Genomic DNA, 24,283 nt, shown 5'->3' with positions numbered 1-24,283 from the left:
CGGGGGGAGGGGGGGCTCGACTACCTAGCCCCAGGGTGCAGGGGGGACTCCACAGGCACCCAACCAGTGAGGGAGACAGACCCCTGACCACCCACTCAGCGGGGAGTGAACAAGTGCAGCATTGCTGTTGAATTCCGTGTCAATGTCAGGGGTAGGATTAGAAGCATATTGCAAAGGTTTGACAGTATGTGAAGAATGAACCTGTTCCTTCCAGATGAATTAGTTCACACGAAGCAAAACTATTGCTATTAGGGGCCACAGCAGGAAAGTTGACTGTGGCTCTCATTTTAATTATGACAGATACATGCCTGGATTCAGGAATCTTGCATCATTTTAAATAAATTATGCACACTTTTACAATAGTGACATCTTTCATTTTGATCTCAATCCCTGTCTCACAATACCTGGTCCACACAACCTCTAGAACACTGGTTGCTTGCATCTGATCTCATCCCCATCATTGCTGAAATCATAAACCACAACCGTATTATTCTGAAATAATTACCTCACACTCTTCCCACCTTCACAAACCTTTGCTAATCCAGAACTCAGGTCCATACTCCCTCCCAGTAATCCACCATCTTTGACCCCAAGTTCCAGAATCTTGTCAAGTCCCAGAAAATCAACACTGGGAATTTTGTCTGCAAATGTTGCTGTGGCTTTGTCTATTGTCGTGTGTGAATTGTTCAGCCACATTTTCCAGCTCAGGCCTTCTGCTGCTGCTCAGGAGTCAGAACTCCTGCCCTCTGGAAATCTCTTCAAAGCTCACTTGGAAACGTATTATGATCAGGAATGCACTGCCTGAAACTGTGGCGAAAGCAGATGCAATGGTAACTTTCGAAAGAGGATTGGATAGAAAGGACAAGGAAAAAAACTGCAATGCTATGGGGAAAGTGCGGCTAACTGGATAGCCTCTTCAAAGAATCAGCAAAGACATATTGATGAATGTCCTCTTCCTGGGTGTATCATCCTATCAGACTTTCCATTGCTTTCTTCCTCCTCCATTTCAGAGGTGTCCCTAAAATTTTCTCTGCACTTTCAGTTCCTCCTTCCCAGCCCATAGGTTCCCCCACCTCCTGCTTGGTGCCCAAGTCTTCCCCTTTGTGAAGTTCCCACATACAGCAATGTGAGAAAGTAATCACAAGCAAGTGGACAAGTCTTTGCGAGTCTTTGTTGGGCACAGGTTTAAAGAGGGCACAGCATTAAATTTGCTGGGACCAATTTTAATTATAATTAACCTATAATCATATCTTAAAGATATGAGTCAATGATCCTCCATTGTGAACAGCCATTCGTGCAGGATTGCAATTGCTGTACTGAACAAAAACAATGGCTGGATTCTCCGGTTCTGCTGCAGTGAATGGAGGTTTGGTTGAATGCCAAATTCTCTGTTATCATTGGCAATGGTGCAGGGCATCCAACATCAGAGAATTCCAGTCTTAGTCTCTCTACAAAATGAAGAAAATGGTAGATTACATGGAATTTACAGCACAGAAACAGGTCATTCTGCCCACCTGGCTTCTGCTGATGTTTATGCTCCTAATCAATGAGACTTCCTGTGTAAAGACTATTACTTGCCAACTTCTCTCTCCCTGTCCTGACCTGGGGAAAAGTTCACTCAGTATGTGAGGGTAGGAAAAAATTGAATATGCTTGTTACAGCTAAACACACATATTGAAGATAATGGGTGGTAAATCTTTGCTGTAAATGGCCCATACCAGTCTTGCTCTTTTACCTTTATCCTCGTGTTACCATCTTTGCCCATTACCTGTCTAAGCCAGTTATTATGTCCTAGTTTGAGGTCTAATGGTGAATTCCTTTTTCCACGTTTGCTCAGGAATTGCTTCCATTTCCATGCGTACTTCTCCATCAGATAGAGGTGTCGTAGCTCAGTTTTACTTTGCGTTTTTCCTTCAGTGTCCAAAGCTGTTTGGGAGTTGGAAATGAATCACAAATCAATCACTGTGTTATCACAAAGCTTTCATCTATGCACAAAAGAATTAACTAATGGACTTCAATCCAGAGGAATGGTTCGAAATGAATCCATCATTTCATCGTCTATTTCGTTCACAATTTTTTTACTGTGCAAGGACCTGATTCTGCATAATTTGCCAACACTTGTTTTGTGTTTCTTAAAATAAAGCAGAGCAGCTCAAGTCACTTAGCCAGGTTCAGTATATTCCCTGGAACTGCACAACTTGACGCTGGCTTGCACCCCTACTCTGTTTGTTACAGGATCCAATATGCTCAGACACATGTCACATCACATTCGATCAAAGTCAACTGAGCAAGGGCAATGGTCCATTATGCAAATTAAGATAACAGTGGCGCAGTGTGTAGACTTTCCAAATACTGCAGTGGGATGGCGATTCGTGCTAGCAAGTTCCGATCAATGTGCTTCTGATCTCAAGCACACCATCAATAGGTGCTGCCAAATGGGTGACCAGTTGTCACAAGTAATTTGAGCCTTTTAAAATATATTCTCTACCAGCTGCATCAAAAGCAGTGCTGACAGAGACTTGGCAGTGATTATCTGCTGCATCCTAAAGCGGGGGAAATGAAGATCAAAGAAAGAAGGAAGAACTCAGCAAACCACTTCATTCCTTAGAGATTATTTAAATGAACGAATATGTCAGTTTCTCCTACTGCTGGAGAAAATGAAGCAATTAAAGTTTTATTTTGGAAATCTTGTGCACAGTAAGCCGTTTAGCTATAGGATTCTGCAGCACAGATAAACACTATAGCATTCCAAATCACCTCAGATTCCTGTTGATAATATATAACAGTATGAACAAAGCATTTCTACTCATCAGGAGTGGTAACTCTTTGTACATACACACCAACCTAGAGATGGACCATTAAAACCTGTAAATATGCTGAAATCAGAAATCATGAATGAAGGTTGTCTCTACCTCTGGCAGGCAGACACTTCTTCCAAGCCTCATATGATGCTTTGGGATCCTTCTTGAGCCATGCTTGAGCCTGTGCATGTATCTCATTGCTATAGGGTTTGACAGTTGTAAGTGTATCAACTGAGGTGTCCTGCAGAAGAGAGCGAGCATAGTGATAAACCAGACAGAGAGAAGCAACTGGATCAATGTATTAGATCAGAGAGCAGATAGGTTGAGTAAGTGTATTCACCACCAGTACGCGGGCTCACCTTGTTTTTCTTACTGGTTGGGGCAGGTGGTTTAATCAGTCGTTGTAGAATACGCAGACACATCAGAGTGATGTTCTCAACAACCACTGGGGTCTTAATATTCACAGCCATCAGATACAGACTCAGAGCTATGGATGGAAAAACAAATCGGGACACAATGCAGTAATTCAAAATCTATGTGGTCCAGCAACAATGCAGTTTTGAATTGATCTAAACTAATTTTCCGTAGACGTTTAGGTTTTATAATGAAAATAAATGTTAAAGACAATGTTTCATTATAACTTAGAAAATGAGACTGCTTGCTATTGTGAGCTTTATTAAATAATTTCACACTGAGTTAAGCTTACCACATCGAAGTCTCAGCTCCCAGCATGCATCTTCTTTTGAAATTGAATCAGTCAGCAACAACATCTCATATTGAAGACTACTAGCCTGAAAGTAGAAATAAACATACCAAATTCAGAGAGAGGGAAAATGTTAATGAGTGTGAAGGTACATGTGAGGAGGTGGGGCATGAGGACGGGTTTGACAGTCTATGAGAATGTGCAAGAATATGTGAGCAAGAAATAGCCAGAAAGCGAGTGTGAATATATGTTTGTTTTTATTTATGTTTAGCCAGTGCTCTCGCGTATCTTCCCCAATTTTCTTTTCCAGAAGTTTTTTTTAATGAGTTTGGTGTAGTTAGGTGGGTGGTGGTAACCATCTTACATCTCAAAGGTATCTCACTCATCCACTTCCTCAAGCAATTTTCCCCAAAATATTCAAATACTGAACTTGTATGTTAAGAGGCTATTAAACACTGCACAGGCAAGCTCAAGCCTGTCTTCACCAAGCGCCCATGGAAAGACAGACTGACTTCGCTCCCAGACAATTAATTACCACAGGGAGACTCTGCTAATTGCTCGTGCATGCAGGCCATGGAGGAGGCACTGAAAGTTAAGCTGTTTCTTTTAGGTGCAGGGACACTTTCAAGATACTTTTTAAAAGCTTTTGAATGCTACTTTGTCAATTTGCTAAGAATCTAACTACTGTACCCCAATATAGAAAGTGGTTCTCTATTTTTAAAGTCACTTTGGAATATAAGAAACATTAGGAATGGGAGCAGGAATAGGCCATTCGTCCCTCAAACCTGTTCCACTAATCAATCTCAATTCCACCTTCCCACACTATCTCCATATCCCTTAATTCCTTTCGTACCCAAAAAACTATCAACCTCGGTTTTGAACATACGGAGCATCTACAGCTCACTGGAGTAGAAAATTTGAAGAAAGTGAAGAAATTTCTCATCTCGTTCCTAAATGACCATGATCTTATCCTGAGACTGAACCCTACTTATAGGATCATAGAGGTTTACAGCATGGAAACAGGTCCTTCGGCCCAACTTGTCCATACCGCCTTTTTTTTAAACCACTAAGCTAGTTCCAATTGCCCATGTTTGGCCCATATCACTCTATACCCATCTTACTCATGTAACTGTCTAAATGCTTTTTAAAAATAGAGCCAGAGAGGCTGGACAATCCAGAAATTACTTCTGGACTGCTCAACCAGGGGAAACATCCTTTCAGCATCCATCCTGTCAAGTTCCTCAAGAATTTTACATGTTTCAACAAGATTGCCTCTCATTCTTTTAAATTCTAGGAAATATAGGTCCAACCTATTCAATTTCTCCTGAGAGGACAATCCTTTGATCCCAGGAATCAGTCTAGTGACCCTTCAATGCGCTCCTTCTAAGGCAAATAAATCTTTCCTTGGGTAAGGAGACTAAATTTGTACTCAGTATTCCAGGTGTGGTCTCACCAAATTCCTATATTATTGTGGTAAGATATCCCAATCCTTTTGTAATAAAAGCCAACATACTACTTGCTTTTCTAATTCTTTACTGTACCTGAACACAGGATTCTCCGAGTACCATTTTCTCACCATTAAAATATACTCTGTTTTTTCCAACAAGCGATTAACTTCACACTCCCCTATATTATATTTGTTTGCCATGTTCTTACCCACTCACTCAACTTTTAAATTGATCAGATTGGCCCAGTGTTCTTTAAGTGGAGCCTCCAGAACACAGGATAATTCCAATTCTGTGCTAATGTGTTGCATCATCTGCACCAACATTAAAGCCTTACATTTTCTCCCCTGCGCTTCTCAACAGGGTTATGGAACAGCAACAAGGAGTCAAAATCCTGGCTCATGGTCCCCTCCCTCAGCAGGTATATAAAGATTAAATAAACCTTTTTGCCCCAGTTGTGATCAGTCGTCTCAACACTGAACATGGCATCAAATGTGAGACCTCAAGGAATTAGAACCATAGAACCATAGAAAATTACAGCTCAGAAACAGGCCTTTTGGCTCTTCTTGTCTGTGCCGAACCATTTTATGCCTAGTCCCACTGACCTGCACTTGGACCATATCTCTCCACACCCCTCTCATCCATGAACCCGTCCAAGTTTTTCTTAAATGTTAAGAAAACACTTGTGTGTGTGGAGTTGTCTGTGTGGAGTTTGCACATTCTCCTCGTGTCTGCGTGGGTTTCCTCCGGGTGCTCCGGTTTCCTCCCACAGTCCAAAGATGTGCGGGTTAGGTTGATTGGCCATGCTAAAATTGCCCCTTAGTGTCCTGAGATGGGTAGGTTGGAGGGATTAGTAGGTAAATATGTAGAGATATGGGGGTAGGGCCTGGGTGGGATTGTGGTCGGTGCAGACTCAATGGGCCGAATGGCCTCTTTCTGTACTGTAGGGTTTCTATTATCTTCTATTCTATTAAAAGTGACCCCGCATTTACCACTTTATCCGGCAGCTCATTCCACACTCCCACCACTCTCTGCGTGAAGAAGCCCCCCCTAATATTCCCTTTAAACCTTTCTCCTTTCACCCTTAACCCATGCCCTCTGGTTTTTTTCTCCCCTAGCCTCAGCGGAAAAAGCCTGCTTGCATTCACTCTATCTATACCCATCAAAATCTTATACACCTCTATCAAATCTCCCCTCAATCTTCTACGCTCCAGGGAATAAAGTCCCAACCTATTCAATCTCTCTCTGTAACTCAGCTTCTCAAGTCCCGGCAACATCCTTGTGAACCATCTCTGCACTCTTTCAATCTTATTTACATCCTTCCTGTAACTAGGTGACCAAAACTGTACACAATACTCCAAATTATATTGCACTATACCATAAGTCATGGTGTCTGGTTGTCACAGGGGAGCTACCAGCTAGTTCACAATGGAATACAGTTTCCACTCAACTGTGCTGTTTTTCTTGGTGCATTTTGCCTGAAATCAGCGTAACCCAAGCAAAAATTGCAGAATTCAATCACGTTAGGTTCAGGTTTCCATAATCATTTGAACTAGTTTAAGAAAAAAAATGACACCAAAAGACAACCTTGCTTAAAAAACTACCCATACCACCTAACTGAATTAATTAACATCCTAGGTTCCGATAACAGCACTTGCTTGAGAAACCTCAAGTTTCCTCAAGTTAAGCTAGTCCTTTGACGTTCAAGAACACAGACAAGACATGTTTTAAAAGCCTTGAAAGTATATATTTTTTTAACAAATCTACAAAGAAGCTGACCATAGTACCCCAATATAACGACCAAATAGCTCTTCATATTTTTTTAAAAGTAATTTAAAATTGGGTTACTGATAGGTTGTGGACTGACACTGACTAAAATACTTTTTACTCAATACTAATTTCCAGGTGTATTAATCAAACTGCATCAAATTACCACTCTTCAAAATGTCAAGGAATATTTTGAAAAAAGTTTAAATTAGGTTTTAAAACACTGCCTAATTGCCTAGTTTCATGTTGCAGATTTTACATTGTGATATGCAAATTATTTTCAGCAAAACGCGGAGGAACTTCTCAAAGCATAGAAATCGCTGATTAAGCCTAAAGTGGAAACTCACTGGCTTGGAATTTGCAAGCCCCAATAATGGCTTAATACTGTGTAGAACTGACAGCACCATCTGAAAGTTGCTGTCAGTGATGCTCTTCTCCTCCATTGGCTGCATCGCTACTCTTTACAGATGGAATCAATTATCAGCCACTGATATGTTGTGATCTTCAACAATTTAAACACTATTTTCACTGTAAGCCCAATGAAAATTTAAGCCAGGAGTAAGTTGAGTTTTTAAGCTTAAGCTTTGTGCATGCGGCCATGCAACAATCAGAAAGGTACCACACACTCTGCTCAATGTTACTGCCTGTAAAATATCGCAGGTGTGCAGTATTTTAATATATAATATATATATTATGTAATACATAAACGTACCATGCACTGAAATAAACTGGTCATGCACAGCAAAGCAAATTAAGAGGGAATATTGGCACTAGGCTACAATTATTGCTTCTGCTTTCCAGCCCTGAAAAATGAATTAAATCTTTTGCTATGAATATTTAAAAATTGGAAATGTTTTTAAAATGATAAAGTTTGGGCTCTGATATTTACATTTCTCCCTTAAAGCAATATGTATGCCTCAGTCTTTATTTCTGTACAATGATTTAAATGTGATTTATAGTCCCTGCTTTCCTATTCTTTGAATTCTTCCACCTGACTAGCTGATCAGCTTGCCTGCCCAATGCTGGATGTCATAGATCCTATGTAGGGAGCGCAGTTTAAAGTGACATTGTGCTCTAAAGCCCGATAAAACTTTGCAGGCAGCTTTTTGAGAACATTGGCAAACACTATTCCTTTCTCTTCAACTGCAGGCCCAAATCCTTATACTCACCAGGTCAGGATTGGCCCAATGTCCTTTCAGTGCAGTTGAAACCTTGGCAATAATTAGGTCGTTCATTTGCTGTGTTGCCTCTGGGTTGTCTCTGTAAGTAAAGAGCAAAATATGATGGTTATATAAATGGAGAAACAATACAGTAACTAAGCAAGTTAACAGCTTCCAGCAAATGCATTAAACATCAGCTTGGCTCAACTGGTAGCACTCTTGCCACAGAATCGAAAGATTGTGGGGGTTCAAGTCCCACACCAGGACTTCAGTCCATAATCTTGGCTGGCATTTCAGTGCAGCAGTGAAGGAGTACTGCCATGTCACTGTTTTACACTAAGATAAATAAGGCTATCAGCCCAACAAGGTAGACATAAAACATCCACTAGCACTATTTAAAGAGCAGCAACAAATTATTTTGGTGATCTTGCCTCCATGCAACAAGCACTCAACATAACAAAATCAGATAAATTGGTTACTTCTGACAAGGTCAGCTGAAGTGTCACCAACATGAAGTGTCTCTCCACATATTCTGCCTGACCTCCTGAGTATTTCCAGCATTTATGTTTTAATTTCAATTGGTCACTGGTTGGAATTTGCTGTGTGCGAATTAGCTGCTATGTTTGTTTGGCATAACAGCAGCAACTACACTTCAAATGTAATTTGTCTGTGAAGGGCTTTAGGATATGCTGAGCACACATAAGGTGCGACATCCTCCTCCTCTCTAGCCACTATCTGAGGCTGAGCTAAACTGATTGCAACTTTAATTTCCTATTCCCATATTATTACTCACACCAAGTTCCTTTCAACTATCATCCCTGTACTATCTGCTCTAGCTTGGCTCCGCGTCCAGCAAAGCCTGGAATTCAAAAGTTTCACCCATGTATTCAAATCCTTCCTTGGCCTCATCCCCAACTTCCCAATCTCTGAAACCTTCTCCAGCCCTCAGATATTTCCGCTCTCCTCCAAATTTGGTTGCGTGCATATTCCCAATTCCCACTGTCCTACAATTGGCAAGCATGTTTGTAGTTGCCTAGTCCATAGGCTTCTCTGCCTCTCCTCCTTTAAGATACTTCTTAAAACCTACCCCTTTGACCAAGCTTTTAGTCACCCACATTAATAGCTCAAATTTTTTTTGATAATGCTGCTATGAAGCATTCAGCATCCTTTACTATGTTAAAGTTGCCATATAAATGCAAGTTTGTTCTTTTGAAACTTTCATTTAAATGTTAACAAATGTAGAAAATACTAGCAGGTGAACGTTAGTCTGACAACTTAAATCCTAGTTGATCCTGCTTTGTCCACCTTCTGTTGTACTTAGATTTAGATCAGGCAAGCTACAAAGCAATGTTCTCCAGTGAGAATACTGACATTTTCCATATAAGTTCAATAATGTGACAGGATTTTTCTCTGATACACTGCTCGGGTCCAGTAATTAATCAAACTGAAATGATTAAATGTTTTAAAAGAACGTTCCAATGATTTCACAGAGCCACGAGCTGTTCCCGTGCCTTTGAACTCAACTAACTTTAAAAATGAAAACCTCGGATTTCAAAGTCCACTTCTTCTGGCTGAGATCTTAGACTACTGAAGGCTGTTGTTGAATATAACTATGCTCTCTCTGGGGATATGCCCGGAATGGGGGTGGAGCAAGGCTGAGCAAAATCCATTAAATTTACAGGAGCAAGTTCTTCATCCCCTTCAGGCTAGAGATGGACAGCACATAAAATATCACTGATGGAAAAGCAAGAGGGGCAGGGCAGCACCGTGTCAGGCTCTTTTTTCAAGTAACTGCACCTTTAAATTCCAGGGTTTGTGTTACTTTGGAGGCTGGCCATGATTATCTTTCAAATCATTTTTAAAGAAAATTCTGATGCTCAACCTCAAGATTCACCTCATTAAAACAGAAGATTGTAGCAACATTTTGGTGCCTTGCATAGAGGCAACAAGATACAAAGCATAGCAGTGGATGCAGTTGCCTCCTGTCTGTCTCCAGCCTGGCATTAGGCAATCCTGCTGTCTTCGTACATTGATACACAGTACTTAACGTACGTGGCAGGTGCAGGGCACAGATTTGGACATTCCTGTTTCTAGGCGGTGTTTGCAGCATTCTCCAAACATTTTTTGAAATCAGACATTCTGCGTACAACGGCTGATGAGAGGAAACAATAACAAAAAGAATGTTGCCACTGCAAGTCTCACAATGACTCTTCAATAACTCCAGTCTTCTGATTTGACATCAACCCTGTGCTGGAGGCTGCAGCTGGGTTCAGTCTGCAGCACAATCAAACACATCTGATAGGAAGAGTAACGGAGAGAGAGACAGAAAGGGCACGGAGAAAAAGGAAAGTCAGCCTATTTTAGATGCATATTTGGTCTGTTTGGATGCAGCACTGCACACTCTGTCTACCTTCTGAAATGATAGTTCCAGAAAAGATTGTTAAATATTCTAACAGATACAACCCAGACACAGAAAACACAGACTATCGATTTCATGTATTGATTGCAGAAACGCTGCCCTTTAATATTTGTCAAGGAGTTGACCCTCCCCCCTACATACCTAGTCAGCAAGCACATCAGTTGTCTGACTTCCTCTCTCATTGAGGCAGTACCACGCCGTAGGTTATAATCGAACAGCTCTCGGATAAGGCCCTGAGAAACTAGGATTTGTCGGATAGTGCTGTTGGTAGCAAGGGCACGAAGCAATGTTATACAGTGCTCAGTAACAGCTGATGCACAACCATAACACTTTGTTGAAGAGGTGTGCCCACAGCCTAGGACAGACAGAGCTCGATACTGACTGGCTGTGAATGTGGGCTGAGCTGACGACCGTGATGACTTTGTTGCAGCTTCTCGTTGATGAAGATCATATTCCAGCAGTTCCTTCCGTGAAGCCAAGACTTTCTGCAAAATAAGTAAAATGTTCAAACTGTTCGATTAGAGTCACACACCCAATTAATCTCTTATTTAAACGCAAGTTCAAAAATCATGCACATTTTTACACCCAGACATTCAATCACCACAATAACAAAACATTTAATCTTAACTGCATTCATCCTGTCCACTGCTTGTTAAGTCTTACATATGTTGGACAAACTTTATATTTCTTTGGGTTTTTCTACCTGAATGATTTTGGACAACTCATCGAAGGATGTCTTACAATCTCCACAATATTCCTGAGCCAGCTGCTGGATGTAGCGATTCACACTTGCTGCTGTTGAACTGATTCCAGCAACACCACTGGTATCATCCTAGGAAATAGGAGAGAACAATGACTAAGGATATTTTTTTGTTCTTCAAAACGCAACCCGTTCCCACAGCTACTAAAAAGATAGGATGCTTGGATTTATAAACGGAATATAAAATACAAAGGAGTTATATTGAACCATTAACAGTCATTGGTTTGGCCCCAGTGGAGTATTGTGGCCAATTCTGAGCGCACTATAGGAAGATGTCAAGGGTAGCGTGCAGCGGAGATTTACGCGACTGGTACCAGGATTGAGGGACTTAAGTTACATGGAGAGTCTGGGAATGTTCTTAAAGCAAAGAAAGTCCAAGTGTTCAATACAGCATTGGAATTTGTTAAGAGTAGATGGGGGAGAAACTGTTTCTCCTGGCAGGATGTTGGTAACCAGAGCACACAGATAGGCAAAAAGCTCCAAATGCAAAGAAGCAGAATTTTCTGTTACACAATGAGTTGGTGAGATCTGGAATACACTGCCTGGAAGATTCAATATGGACTGTCCAAAGGGAACTGGATATATACAAATCATTTGCAGAGTATGGGGGAAGAGCAGTGAATTCAGATTAATTAGACAGAAAGCTTTTGGAGAGCTGGCATTGGGACAATGGGCCAAATGGCCTCCTCCTGTGCTGGGTCATGCTGTGAAATCATAGAAACCCTACAGTGCAGAAGGAGGCCATTCGGCCCATCGAGTCTGCACCGACCACAATCCCACCCAGGCCCTACCCCCACATATTTACCTGCTAAATCCCTCTAACCTACGCATCTCAGGACTCTAAGGGGCAATTTTTAACCTGGCCAATCAACCTAACCCGCACATCTACAGTGAATGTAAATTAACTCAAAATCGTAGCTGTCAAATGTAAAGAACTGAATGGGGTAAATAAATCTTCACCACTTAATCACGGAAAAGACACAATAATTGCTGGACATTCCAGGCATAGCTTGTTTCACATTCTTATTCTAGAGAATTATTTCTGACACTGGAACTCCCTTGCTCCCTCCCTGGATCCATTTACCATCCATCCATGTCTACCTTTAAAAGTAATCTTTAATCGCACCTATTCAGTGCAGTTTTTAGTCGCCACTCTGTTGTGTCTGCTTCTCTTAATATTTCTGTGACGCGCTAGCTGAGATTCCATTCATGACTCAAGGGATATAAATGGGCGAGGTTGTTGTGCTGTCACCCAACCAAAGCAACACACCCTTTACCTGTGGTTTCTCAGGAGCCGCCTCACTGACTTTCACCAACAAAGTTTCAAGCTGTGGCCTGTGTCCCATCAGCTGATGATAAACACGATCAGCTTTATCTAACAAAGTGTTTATGTTTGTGACTGCCTGCAGGACAAAAACCAAAACACAACGTTAGAAAAATGACAACATAGCGATTTAAACAACAGAAAGACAAAATGTATCGAAAGGGCTGGAGTCCATTGAGTTCTTAAGTAGACATTCCCAAAATTTAGTACATCAAAGCGAAAGGATATTAGTTACCGGAAAAGTCAGAAACTGAATGAGAATATTTCCCCAGGCAACCTCACCTTCTTTCTGTCCTCTTCATTTTCAATCGGATCCACTGCGCAGCATGGCTTGGCATGCAGCATGAAATCAAACCGGGCGTATTTGCAGAATCCACAGGCATTACACAGAAATGGATCTTTTTCATCATAGTTAATAGACCTGTAAAGACAAAGCCGAATTACTCATAATGATCAGAATTTGCTCAAGATGTTAGCCTCGCAAGTCAAAAGACTCAACAGGAACTGAAAGCAAGATCATTCTCAAGTCAGAATTCAGTTTTTCAACAGACTACGGAGTCAAATCAAGTTAACTCAGCGCAAATAAAGACAATGTCCTTGGGGTTACTACAGACCAAAAACTGAACTGGGTTAGCCACATAATCACTGTGACTAAAAAGCAGATCAGAGGTTGGGAGTTCTGAGGTTAGCAACTCACTCCTAACCCAGTGTGAAACACTTGCCTGGAGTATGCTCCAACAATATTGAAGAAACTTAACTACTGGATTGTGAGTTACATAATTTCATAGAATCCTCGAACCCCTACAGTGCAGCAGGAGGCCATTCGGCCCATCAAGCATGCACTGGCAACAATCCTACCCACGCCCTATCCCTGTAACCCCACGTAAAGGGGCAATTTAGCATGGCCAATCACCTAACCAACACATCTTTTGGACTGTGGGAGGAAACTGGAGCACCCAGAGGAAACCCACGCAGACACAGGGAGAACATGCAGACTCCACATAGACAGTGACCTAAGCCGGGAATCGATGATGGTAGGGCAGTTGATGTCATATACATGGATTTTAGTAAGGCGTTTGATAACGTCCCCCATGGTCGGCTTATGATGAAAGTGAGGAGGTGTGGGATAGAGGGAAAGTTGGCCGATTGGATAGGTAACTGGCTGTCTGATCGAAGACAGAGGGTGGTGGTGGCTGGAAAATTTTCGGATTGGAGGCAGGTTGCTAGCGGAGTGCCACAGGGATCAGTGCTTGGTCCTCTGCTATTTGTGATTTTTGTTAATGACTTAGAGGAGGGGGCTGAAGGGTGGATCAGTAAATTTGCTGATGACACCAAGATTGGTGGAGTAGTGGATGAGGTGGAGGGCTGTTGTAGGCTGCAAAGAGACATAGATAGGATGCAAAGCTGGGCTGAAAAATGGCAAATGGAGTTTAACCCTGATAAATGTGAGGTGATTCATTTTGGTAGGACTAATTTAAATGTGGATTACAGGGTCAAAGGTAGGGTTCTGAAGACTGTGGAGGAACAGAGAGATCTTGGGGTCCATATCCACAGATCTCTAAAGGTTGCCACTCAAGTGGATAGAGCTGTGAAGAAGGCTTATAGTGTGTTAGCTTTTATCAACAGGGGGTTGGAGTTTAAGAGCCGTGGGGTTATGCTGCAACTGTACAGGACCTTGGTGAGACCACATTTGGAATATTGTGTGCAGTTCTGGTCACCTCACTAGAAGAAGGATGTGGAAGCACTGGAAAGAGTGCAGAGGAGATTTACCAGGATGCTGCCTGGTTTGGAGGGTAGGTCTTATGAGGAAAGGTTGAGGGAGCTAGGGCTGTTCTCTCTGGAGCGGAGGAGGCGGAGGGGAGACTTAATAGAGGTTTATAAAATGATGAAGGGGATAGATAGAGTGAACGTTCAAAGACTATTTCCTCGGGTGGATGGAGCTATTACAAGGGGGCATAACTATAGGGTTCATGGTGGGAGATATAGGAAGGATATCAGAGGTAGGTTCTTTACGCAGAGAGTGGTTGGGGTGTGGAATGGACTGCCTGCAGTGATAGTGGAGTCAGACACTTTAGGAACATTTAAGCGGTTATTGGATAGGCACATGGAGCACACCAGGATGATAGGGAGTGGGATAGCTTGATGTTGGTTTCAGATAAAGCTCGGCACAACATCGTGGGCCGAAGGGCCGTTTCTATGCTGTACTGTTCTATGTTCTTAGGTCCCTGGCACTGTGAGGCAGCAGTGTTAACCACTGTGCCATCGTCTTGCCCCAATTCAGAATGACCACGAAGGGAGATTCACAGAGCAGTGATTGATAGCCAGTAAAATACATTAATACCATCCAAATGTCATAAATACAGCAGCACTAGAGATTTCTCTAAACTCCACAATAAAGTAAGTTTAGTTCTGTTACTGTTTTACTCTCATTTTATCATAGCATCGGCTGTCCATAATCCCCACTCACCTGCATTTGTGACACTGGTACACGTTCTCCCCGCAGTTACCACAGACGCCTGGATTGGCAGGAACGGATGCACTGCAACGTGGACATTGCAAGGTTTCTGTTGATGCCTGGTAATTCTCATAAAAGTCTGCAAATTCAATCATGAGGTTGGATGCTACAATGGGGAGCGGGAGATCGATCTTCACTTCAGTCTGACCTGGTGTTAATTGGACTTTTTTAGCTTTGTGCCAACGAGCAGGCCTAAGGAGAGAAGGTCACGTAGTTGGTGAGGCAAAAATCACTATGTTTGACTTCAGTCACATTATAAACTGTAAAATTTAAAGTATTCGATTATCCTGACATTAAAATCACCTAAAATGATCAAGCAGAAAGGGCAAATACTGCCTTCTGGCTGTGGTTCCCGTTCAAGAAAGAATTTGTAATAATGACAGCCTTTTCAAGTCCTCAGGATGTCCCATAGCACTTCACAGCCAATTATGAAGTGTAGTCACTGCTGGAGAAATGCTGTATCCAATGTATGCATGACAAAACCCTCAAACAACAATGAAATAAATGGCCAGGCATTTGACTTAGTGATGTTGACTAAGGGATAAACATTGGCCAGGACAACAGGAAAACTCCCATGATCTTTTTTGAATAGTGTAATGGGATCCTATACGTCTATTTGAGAGAGCAGATGGTTTCACGTCTCATCGGAGAGAAAGCACTTCTGACAGTGCCACATTCCCTCAGTACTGCACTGGAGCGTCAGGCCAGATTATGTGCTAAGGTCTGTGGAGTGGGGCCTGCAACCCATGAATTCCCACTTCAGAGATGAGAGCGCTACCATCAAATCAAAGCTTTCACCTCAAAGGATAAAGAGTGGCAAGATGATATTTATTAATATAGCCCGAGCACACAATAATTCACTCAGAATCAATATGCCAACTGCACAGACTGCTTATGGATACTTGGAACTTGCACTTTGGAAAGGTTAAGACTAAATATTCAGCCATCATTGTTTACAAGGACATTAATGTCATTGCCAGATACTCACTTATTTTTTAGTTCTACAATAGCTTGCACAGTTCTGTTGTTGTAGTACAGGTTGATGGTGCGAACCATCTTAGTGCGTTTTAGATCTCCAATCTTCACAGTCACTTTGCTGATGGTATGACTGCCAATCAGTTTCACCACTTGCTGCGTGGTCGTGTAGCGTGTGTCTACCTTGATTGATGAAAGTTTAATATTCTGAAGAAAAGAGATAAAATTTTGGTAGTTTTAATTCACGTGGATAAAGTACACGAGAAAACCAATGTACCGAGGCAACTAACAGTTCAGTGTGAGATTCATTCCTTAGGCCAGTTTCAACTATTGATCTCTCTGATGCAAACATTATTCTGAGAAGCCGCTTTACCCAAAAGGGACATCACTCAATCATCGGGAAGTGGGGGGTTTCTGAGAGACGGCATTGTTGACATGCTGATTTAACTGTGACAGACCATATCAACAGAAAGCCATACAATCGGTTTCTTTCAAAACCACCCGAGAAGTAACTGAGCAGATGACTAAACAATATTACTCGTGGAAGAAACTGCTGACAATGACAGAGAGGACCACAAGTCTTTACATCCTCAAGGAACAACTTTCCAGAGGAAAGGATAAAACTTAATGGTAGAGCTTATTGCAATGTCAGGCACATACTGAGCCAGGTGTACTTCTATACTTTCTTCCAGGTGTACTTCTATACTTACAGTGAATGGTACCTCGGGGTTATTACAGACAAGACATGGATCACTTTCTAGGTAATAGCCATCAAACTCGACTAGACCAGACAGCATGCTGGAACAAAACGAAAGCAGAAAAAATAGAAACATTATGAATTATTTAAGCAGCATAAAAGCACACTGCAGCACCTCTTCAACAGTCGCAGATCAACATATGATATACTCATTTATGTCAAAGAACAGACGTTTAAACAAATATATTACTCACTTATAAATGTTGGAGTTGGGGTGGTTGGTGAGAATATGGTTCTGAGTACGAAGAATCTCTACTGCTTTGTGTGAATATTCTTTCAGCTAGGATGAGAACAAAGATGACAAGTCATATTCAGCACCAATAAAATAGGAACTTGCAAAGCAATCAAAATCTCTACAACAATCGTCATATAACAGTCGTCAGCCACACTTTATTGACATTTTCTTACCTTTTTTTCAGTCTGTGGAGTCTTGAGCGAGAAATATCCCAGCAGATCCACAAATTGCGCAGCCTTGCGTCCATAAGCTGGAAGCTCCGGCCAAATTGACCACATCAGGTCCAGTAACAGCTCTTGCTGTGATTTGCCAGAGCTCCTAATCACAACAAATCAAAAAATATAGATATGGGCAATGAATCGAATCACCACCATGAGGTAGTGGGTTCCCATGGCATACCTGACATCACATCTACTTCATGTCCCCTGTTCTCAACCTCCTCAGTACCCCCACTCCAATGCCCCCCATTCCCACTAACCAGCTCCTGATCTGACTCTCCAGACAATTCCCCTCTTTCCCATTGCTGCTGGCTCCACACATGTCCCGATCCTGGACTTCACTCTCTGAAGAGTCACTGCAACATCTGTGGCAACCCAATCCTGAAGCCCTTGGGCTTCACCAAGGGGGTCTAACCAGAACTCTGCACAGCTAAGCACAGCTTCCACCTCATTGTATTGCAGCACCCACGAGACAAAGTCCAACATGCCATTTAAACTTGTTGAGTTATTTTTTCCCATCTGCCCACTAACATTTAGTAATTTCTGTACTTAAGATTCTAAATCTTTCTTGCCATTTAGAAAATACTCTGATCTATCTACCTTGGGTCTGAAGTAGATGACTTTACACTTGCCAAACAGGGTAACAGCATGCAACAGAGCCAAGCAATTTTACAAACACGGATCAGGTAAAAACTCTGCAGTCCTGTCACATCCAGTCGTGAATGGTAGTGGACAATGAAACAACAACCTTAGATTGTGGGGTACAAGACGATCCCATTTTTCCCCAACCCTAAAATAAAATCGCATTTTTTTGTATATACTCAGCATACTTTCAGCCACAACATGCTAAACTTACACTGGTGGTCAGCCTCAACTTTTGGTCCCTCAAATGCAAGTTTTACTTACCTTATAACTGGGTCCAAGGGATCTAGCAGACAATACAGAATGGGTTGCAAAGATGAGCGGGGTTTCAAGGCACACCCACACAGATCAGATCCCACATTGCAAGCAACAAACAGAAATGAGTCTTCCAACAAAACACAACTAGTATGAAGCTAAAAGTCGTAACATTTGATAACTCATCAAGTGATTGTGCTGCAGTGAGAAAATTTGGTGTTAAAGAAAAAAACTGCAAGAACAGAAGGAGGAACCCACCCTGAAGATTTGCATGACCAAATGCGCCATGAGGAGGGATCTTATTGAAACTTACAGAATACTGCGAGGCCTGGATAGAGTGGACGTGGAGAGGATGTTTCTATTAGTAGGAAAAATTAGAACCAGAGGGCACAACCTCAGGCTTATGGGACGAACCTTTAAAACAGAGATGAGGAGGAATTTCTTCAGCCAGCGAGTGGTGAATCTGTGGAACTCTTTGCCGCAGAAGGCTGTGGAGGCCAGGTCATTGGGTGTCTTTAAGACAGAGATAGACGAGTTCTTGATTAATAAGGGGATCAGGGGTTATGGGGAAAAGGCAGGAGAATGGGGATGAGAAAAATATCAGCCATGATTGAATGGCGGGGCAGATTCGATGGGCCGAATGGCCTAATTCTGCTCCTATGTCTTATGAGAAAAGGGACACTGGCCTGATTATGAGAAGCATGTATTGAAATTGGTCCTTGAAAATTGTCAGAAAGGTTTCATTGTCACTAGAAATGCAACGTGGATATACCTTCTTAAGCAGGTCAAATTAAACCTTGACCTGGCAGAGATTTCAGTGCAGAAGCTAATTGTGTAGATGCTTTATGGAATCAAAATTTGATTTGAGTTATTATCGTCCCGTGTATTGAGATATAGTGAAAAGTATTGTTTCTTGCATGCTATACAGGCAAAACATACTGTTCATAAGGTACATAGGGGAGAAGGAAAGGACATAGATATATATATCTATATATCTCTATACATAATGTTGCAGGACAGTTTAGAGGAGTTAGAGTTCAGTTTTAAAAGTGCAGAAGGGGAGTCAAAGATAAAATTAGAGGGTTATACTGGGAACAGCTCGCAAGAGGTCACCACGCTCTGGTGCTATCAGACCAAGATCGCTTAGAGACAACTGCGACATCGTGATGCTAAAATGACCAGATTCCAGCTTTTCATCTCATCAGCAGTAATGACACAAGTACCCATTATGCCACATGTGCAACACGGAGGAAATGCCCATGAATTTCGATGTGCCCAGCAACTGAACTATGCAATGGAAATGTTTGAAAACAGTTCTAGTGAAAACCACAGAGCATTTGATGGCGAAATTCAGTGGTACTCACCTATATGACCAACAGAACAAAATTAATACCTATGGTAACTTTAAAATGTAAAACCATGCCAAAAATCAAGTTCCTACAGGAACTTTTAAGCATGTCCATGACAACGATTGGATGGTTGATGATGGAGTGAAGTTATGGATTGATAATGTGGAATAGGTGCCCCATGGCTTACTGGCATAGGTCATGTTCAGATTCCATATCAACAAGGAGAACAAGGTTTGTCTGAGAGCTAACACCGAAATTGCAGATAAACCAGGGGTTCTAAAGTCAGTAGTTTAATCTTTCAATGCGTGCCTCAACAAGCCATTCATGTTCAAGCCAAAAGGAATAAATGGATGGTTGATGGAGATGCCCCGTCCAAAAGACAGGAAGAAAAAAAATGTGTCAAACTGGCTACTTTATAAAATTATCTTGTATTTAAAATGGACAAACTGACCTGCCTGACTCAAACTGAGAAACTTCTTGCCTTCAGAAACCAGTAGGGACCTCTTTACCTTTAAAGAGGCACGAATGCCCTTTGTGAAAGCAGCAAATCAAATTCCAAAGAAATGCACCAATACCTTTTACATTTCAACGGAGGAACTCTGGCCATGGAGATGCTATGTCTGCAAGAACAAAATGGACGCTGACTCCTATATTAAATATCCTGAGATTCCGGACCTAAAGAAATACATCCTTTGTCCAAAGCCCAGGAGAACGGGTGGGAGGTATGTCACATGACCTCCTCCAAGTTGTTCGACGTGATATTGCTGTGTGGAACTGATACCAGGCAGTCATCCAAGGGGAAAAAGTTTTGTCCAGGTAAATTGCCTGGCCCTCATCTACACACTATACTACTGGAAACATCAGAACTCCTGTATCAGTGTTTGCAAAACTAAATTCATCTCTGCATGCCGTCTTCCATCATGGAAGTCCCCACTCTGGGAAGACTGATCACCCTGCAAGTTTCAGCCTGCTAACCTCTAAAGGGAGACACCATTGGACTTCTGATTCTGGACTCAGGAGACGTTAATCGTGGTCTTGCCCTGTATCTTTTTCTTTCCCTTATCCCTCTTTTAATGTCCAAGTGCAAAAGGGACTGATGTTGCAAAACCTCTTCCTGCATTTTGTGTGTGCGTTTGTGTGTGCGCGTGTGTGTGTATATAAGATAAACCAACCCTCTTCTTTTATCTCATCTCAGATTTGCTGTGGGTTTATTAATAGAGGATTGGATCACTCCAAAATTAAGCATTGGGGAAAATACGCCACCAGTTTTTAAAAATTATTTCATGAGATGTGGGCATCACTGGAAAGAACAGCAGTTGTTGCTCATCCCCAATTGTCCTTGAACGAAGTGGCTTGTTAGGCCATTTCAGAGGGCAGTCAGAGTCAACCACATTGCTGTGGCTCTGGAGTCACATGTAGGCCAAACCAGTAAGGCTGGCAGATTTCCTTTCCTAAAGGACATTAGTGAACCAGATAGTCACCATAGTTTCATGGTCGCCATTACTGAAACTAGCTTTCAACTCCAGGTTTTATTAATTGAATTTAAATTCCACCAGCCATTCCTCTGCACATTAGCCTGGGCCTCTGGATTACTAGTCTGATGACAGTGTCACTACATCATCTTTACGTAAACGGGGGGAAACAAAAATCAAAAAGCACCTGTCTATTTATGGATGGATACAGAGAAGAGAAATCCGGGCTGTTGTTAATCTCCCTCCCGCTTGTGAGAGAGAGGAAAAGCCTTCATAAAGAGTGGAAATACAAATGCTTGATGTCTTGTGTGGTTTTGTCATCAACTAATGGGATGTTAGTGCACAACTGTCATCAGAGCACTCAAAAAATGTGGAATATCCAATTCAATGGGTGGAGTGAGAGATGATTTGTTATGGACGAATGATCCTGAAACTGAAAGCACCGCATTTGATCCAAAGTGGGATGCTTCTGATGATTCCATAGCCAAAAAGTCTCAATGAATTCCATGAACTCTTCATCGGAGGCCGAAGACAATGAATTTAATTGGTTTTCAAATGCTTTCATTGTGGTCAAAGGCATTTGTTAACAATTAATTTAATATGAATTATCAGTTTTATATGTTTTTCATGTTTCAAAATGGCAGCCACCCATCCACACTGGCACTCACATTTTATGTTCAGCATACAAGTAATTCAGTAAGTCCAAATTCAGGAACCTCCAAAACCCCATTTCCAACGGTCAACTTATGTGTCAACATCTACAATAGGACTTCACACTTGCCAAACATTGGAGACAGCATGTGATAGACAGAGTTCAGCAATCCCACAACCAATGGATCAGATCAAAGCTCTGTAGTCCTGGCACATCCAGTCGTAAATGGTGGTAGACAATTAAACAACTATTGTAGCTAGACATACTGTTCCAGTCCAGCTCCAATACTAGTACCATCTGATAATGTGAAAAATTGCTTAGGATTTCCTATCCACAAAAAAACAGGGCAAACCCAATCTGGCCAATTACAACCCATCAGCCTCATCTCAATCATCAGCAAAGTGATGAAAAGTGTCATAGACAGTGCAATCAAGTGACACTTGCGCACCAAATAACCTGCATGCTGATGCTGTTTGGGTTCCGACAGGGCCACTTGGCTCCCGACGTCTATGCAGCCTTGGCCCAAACATAGGCAAAACAGCTGAAACTCAAGAAGGGAGATGAGAGTGACTGTCCTTGACATCAAGGGGAAAACTCAACACTGGTTGTAGTCATACCTATCATAAAGGAAAATGATTGTGGTTATTGGAGGCCAATCATCTCAGCTCCAGGACTGTGGGAAGTACAGGTGTTCCTCAAGGTAGTGTTCCAGGCCTAACCATCTTCAGTTGCTTCATAAATGAACCTTCACTCCATTATGAGGTAACTGATATTTGCACAATGTTCAGAACTGCTCGTAACTCTTCAGATATTGAAGTAGTCCATGTCCATATGCAGCAAGGCCTGGACAACATTCAGGCATGGGCTGATAAGTGACAAATAGCATTCATGCGAAACAAGTGCCGGGCAATGACCATCTCCGACAAGAGAGAATCTAACCATCGCTCTTTGACATTCAGTGCCAATGCCATTACTGGATCACCCACCATCAACACCCTGAGGTGGGGTGCAGAGGGGTTATCATTGACCAGAAACTGAGCTAGATCAGCCATATAAACATTGCAACTACAAAAGCAGGTCAGAGATTGGGATTTCTGATGCAAATAACTTATCTCCTGATTCTCAAAGCTTGCCCACATTCTACAAGGCACAAGTCAAGAATGTGATGGATTACTCTCCACTTGCTTTGATGAGTGCTGCTCCATCAACACTCAAGAGGCACAACACGTCCAGGATAAAAGGGAGACGAGTGACTGCCCTTGACATCAAGGGGAAAACTCAACACTGGTTGTAGTTATACCTATCACAAAGGAAAATGATTGTGGTTGTTGGAGGCTGGATCAGCATCACATCCAACAACACTTCCAATGAACGAACATTCATTCACTAACATACATGGGTAGACATGTGCACTATATACGAGATGCACTGCAGCAACTCATCAAGGGTTCTTCAACAACAGTTTCCAGATCTGAACCTAGAAGGATAAGGGCAGGAAAGGCAGAGGAACATCACCTGAAAGTTCCCCTCCAAGCCACTCACCAGCCTGACTTGGAAATATATCAATATTCTTTCACTGTTATTGGGTTAAAATCCTGGAACTCCTTCCCTAAAACATCGTGTGGTTACCACACCAGGTGGACTGCAATGATTTAGGTTCACCACTGTATTCTCAAGGGCAATTAGGGATAGGTAACAAATGCTGGCATTGTCAGTAACGATTAAAAAAATACTTCCCTACATTGAATTCCATCTTCCAATTTTGCTCACTCAGTTAATGTTCATTTGCAATTTTCTGCTCCCATTTACGCCACTGCGATATCCAACATAGTGATGTTAGAAAACCCCCTAGTATTTGTTGTTAATTTCCATATGTATATCTTTTTCAAGCCTGCCGTGGAAGATAATTGGAGTTCTGCCTCAAAATACTGCTACAACTTTGTCACACTGAAATTGAACTGTGTCTAGTTGGCTATAAACCCAGAAACACCTCCACAATTGACCTCTCTCAGCTGTTGTTATTGTAGCTTCCTACACAGGGCTCTAAGTTCAGCCATACATTGCTTAAACTGTTCAGATTACATAGAGATTACGACACTAACAGGCCATTAGCCCCAAGTGGTGCATGTTGGTGTTTATCCTCTTGGAAATGAAATGGACCCTTGACTTACCTATAGATGTGTAGAGTAAGGCAGTGAGCCTGCCAACGCACAGACGAGGAGTTTGATTCCAATAGGAAACATCGCAAAAACTGAATCAAAGTTTCTTTGTCAGCAAATTTATTCAACTGACTGACCAAAGCTGTGCAGAGTTGATCTTCCTGACTGCTTGTATTCTCTGTCAAAAGCAACGGAGAAAATGTTATCAGCTGGCATGAGAGAGCATGGCATTCCTACTGTTCAGAATTATAGGAACTTGAGTTTTGCTTTTAGATCACTGATAAGGGCACATAAATTGCCCACCCCTAGGTGGGCTGAGTCAATGCACTTCCTTCCTTGTAGTGGTGGTGATTCTACCATGTACACCTATCCAAAATACAAGGAATTCCAGGGTTTTGACCAAAGGACATGAAAGAATAATGATATATGCGCATCTTGGCCTGAGATGCTGCTGCGGTTATTGCTATAGTCTGATTTTATTTTTCTCCCATTAGTATAGTAGGAATATTTTATGTAGTTTTGTGTCTTGCTAGGATACTTCACAGGGTGACAAGTCAGGATACTTCAGAGACTGCAACATTTCCAGGTAGATTCAGCATGGGTTAGAAACAGAGTAAAGCACTTGCAATACTGTCCCATAAACTACTACCAGGGTAGTTACAACAGAGGTTAGAT

The 24,283-nt window shown here is 41.9% G+C and overlaps 1 protein-coding gene across 9 annotated transcripts in view; it reads right to left on the bottom strand.

Annotated features, from left to right (window-relative positions):
- ubr4 (ubiquitin protein ligase E3 component n-recognin 4) overlaps positions 1-24,283 on the bottom strand; it is a 174,588-nt gene that overhangs the window by 39,342 nt on the left and 110,963 nt on the right. For all 9 annotated transcript variants that reach the window (XM_078238861.1, XM_078238862.1, XM_078238865.1 and 6 more), the window contains 15 exons: positions 23,621-23,786; positions 17,035-17,179; positions 16,821-16,906; positions 16,580-16,667; positions 15,883-16,076; positions 14,847-15,086; positions 12,662-12,800; positions 12,333-12,458; positions 10,999-11,127; positions 10,437-10,780; positions 7,886-7,976; positions 3,508-3,592; positions 3,161-3,288; positions 2,913-3,042; positions 1,769-1,926 (listed from right to left, as the gene is read on the bottom strand). In XM_078238861.1, coding sequence (XP_078094987.1) covers positions 1,769-1,926; positions 2,913-3,042; positions 3,161-3,288; positions 3,508-3,592; positions 7,886-7,976; positions 10,437-10,780; positions 10,999-11,127; positions 12,333-12,458; positions 12,662-12,800; positions 14,847-15,086; positions 15,883-16,076; positions 16,580-16,667; positions 16,821-16,906; positions 17,035-17,179; positions 23,621-23,786 — 2,249 coding nt within the window. The remainder of the gene's footprint in view (positions 1-1,768; positions 1,927-2,912; positions 3,043-3,160; positions 3,289-3,507; positions 3,593-7,885; positions 7,977-10,436; positions 10,781-10,998; positions 11,128-12,332; positions 12,459-12,661; positions 12,801-14,846; positions 15,087-15,882; positions 16,077-16,579; positions 16,668-16,820; positions 16,907-17,034; positions 17,180-23,620; positions 23,787-24,283) is intronic.

Source organism: Mustelus asterias, chromosome 22 (genome assembly GCF_964213995.1).
Source record: "Mustelus asterias chromosome 22, sMusAst1.hap1.1, whole genome shotgun sequence".
Taxonomy (NCBI): domain Eukaryota; kingdom Metazoa; phylum Chordata; class Chondrichthyes; order Carcharhiniformes; family Triakidae; genus Mustelus; species Mustelus asterias.
This window is presented reverse-complemented; position numbering and strand designations above follow the sequence as displayed.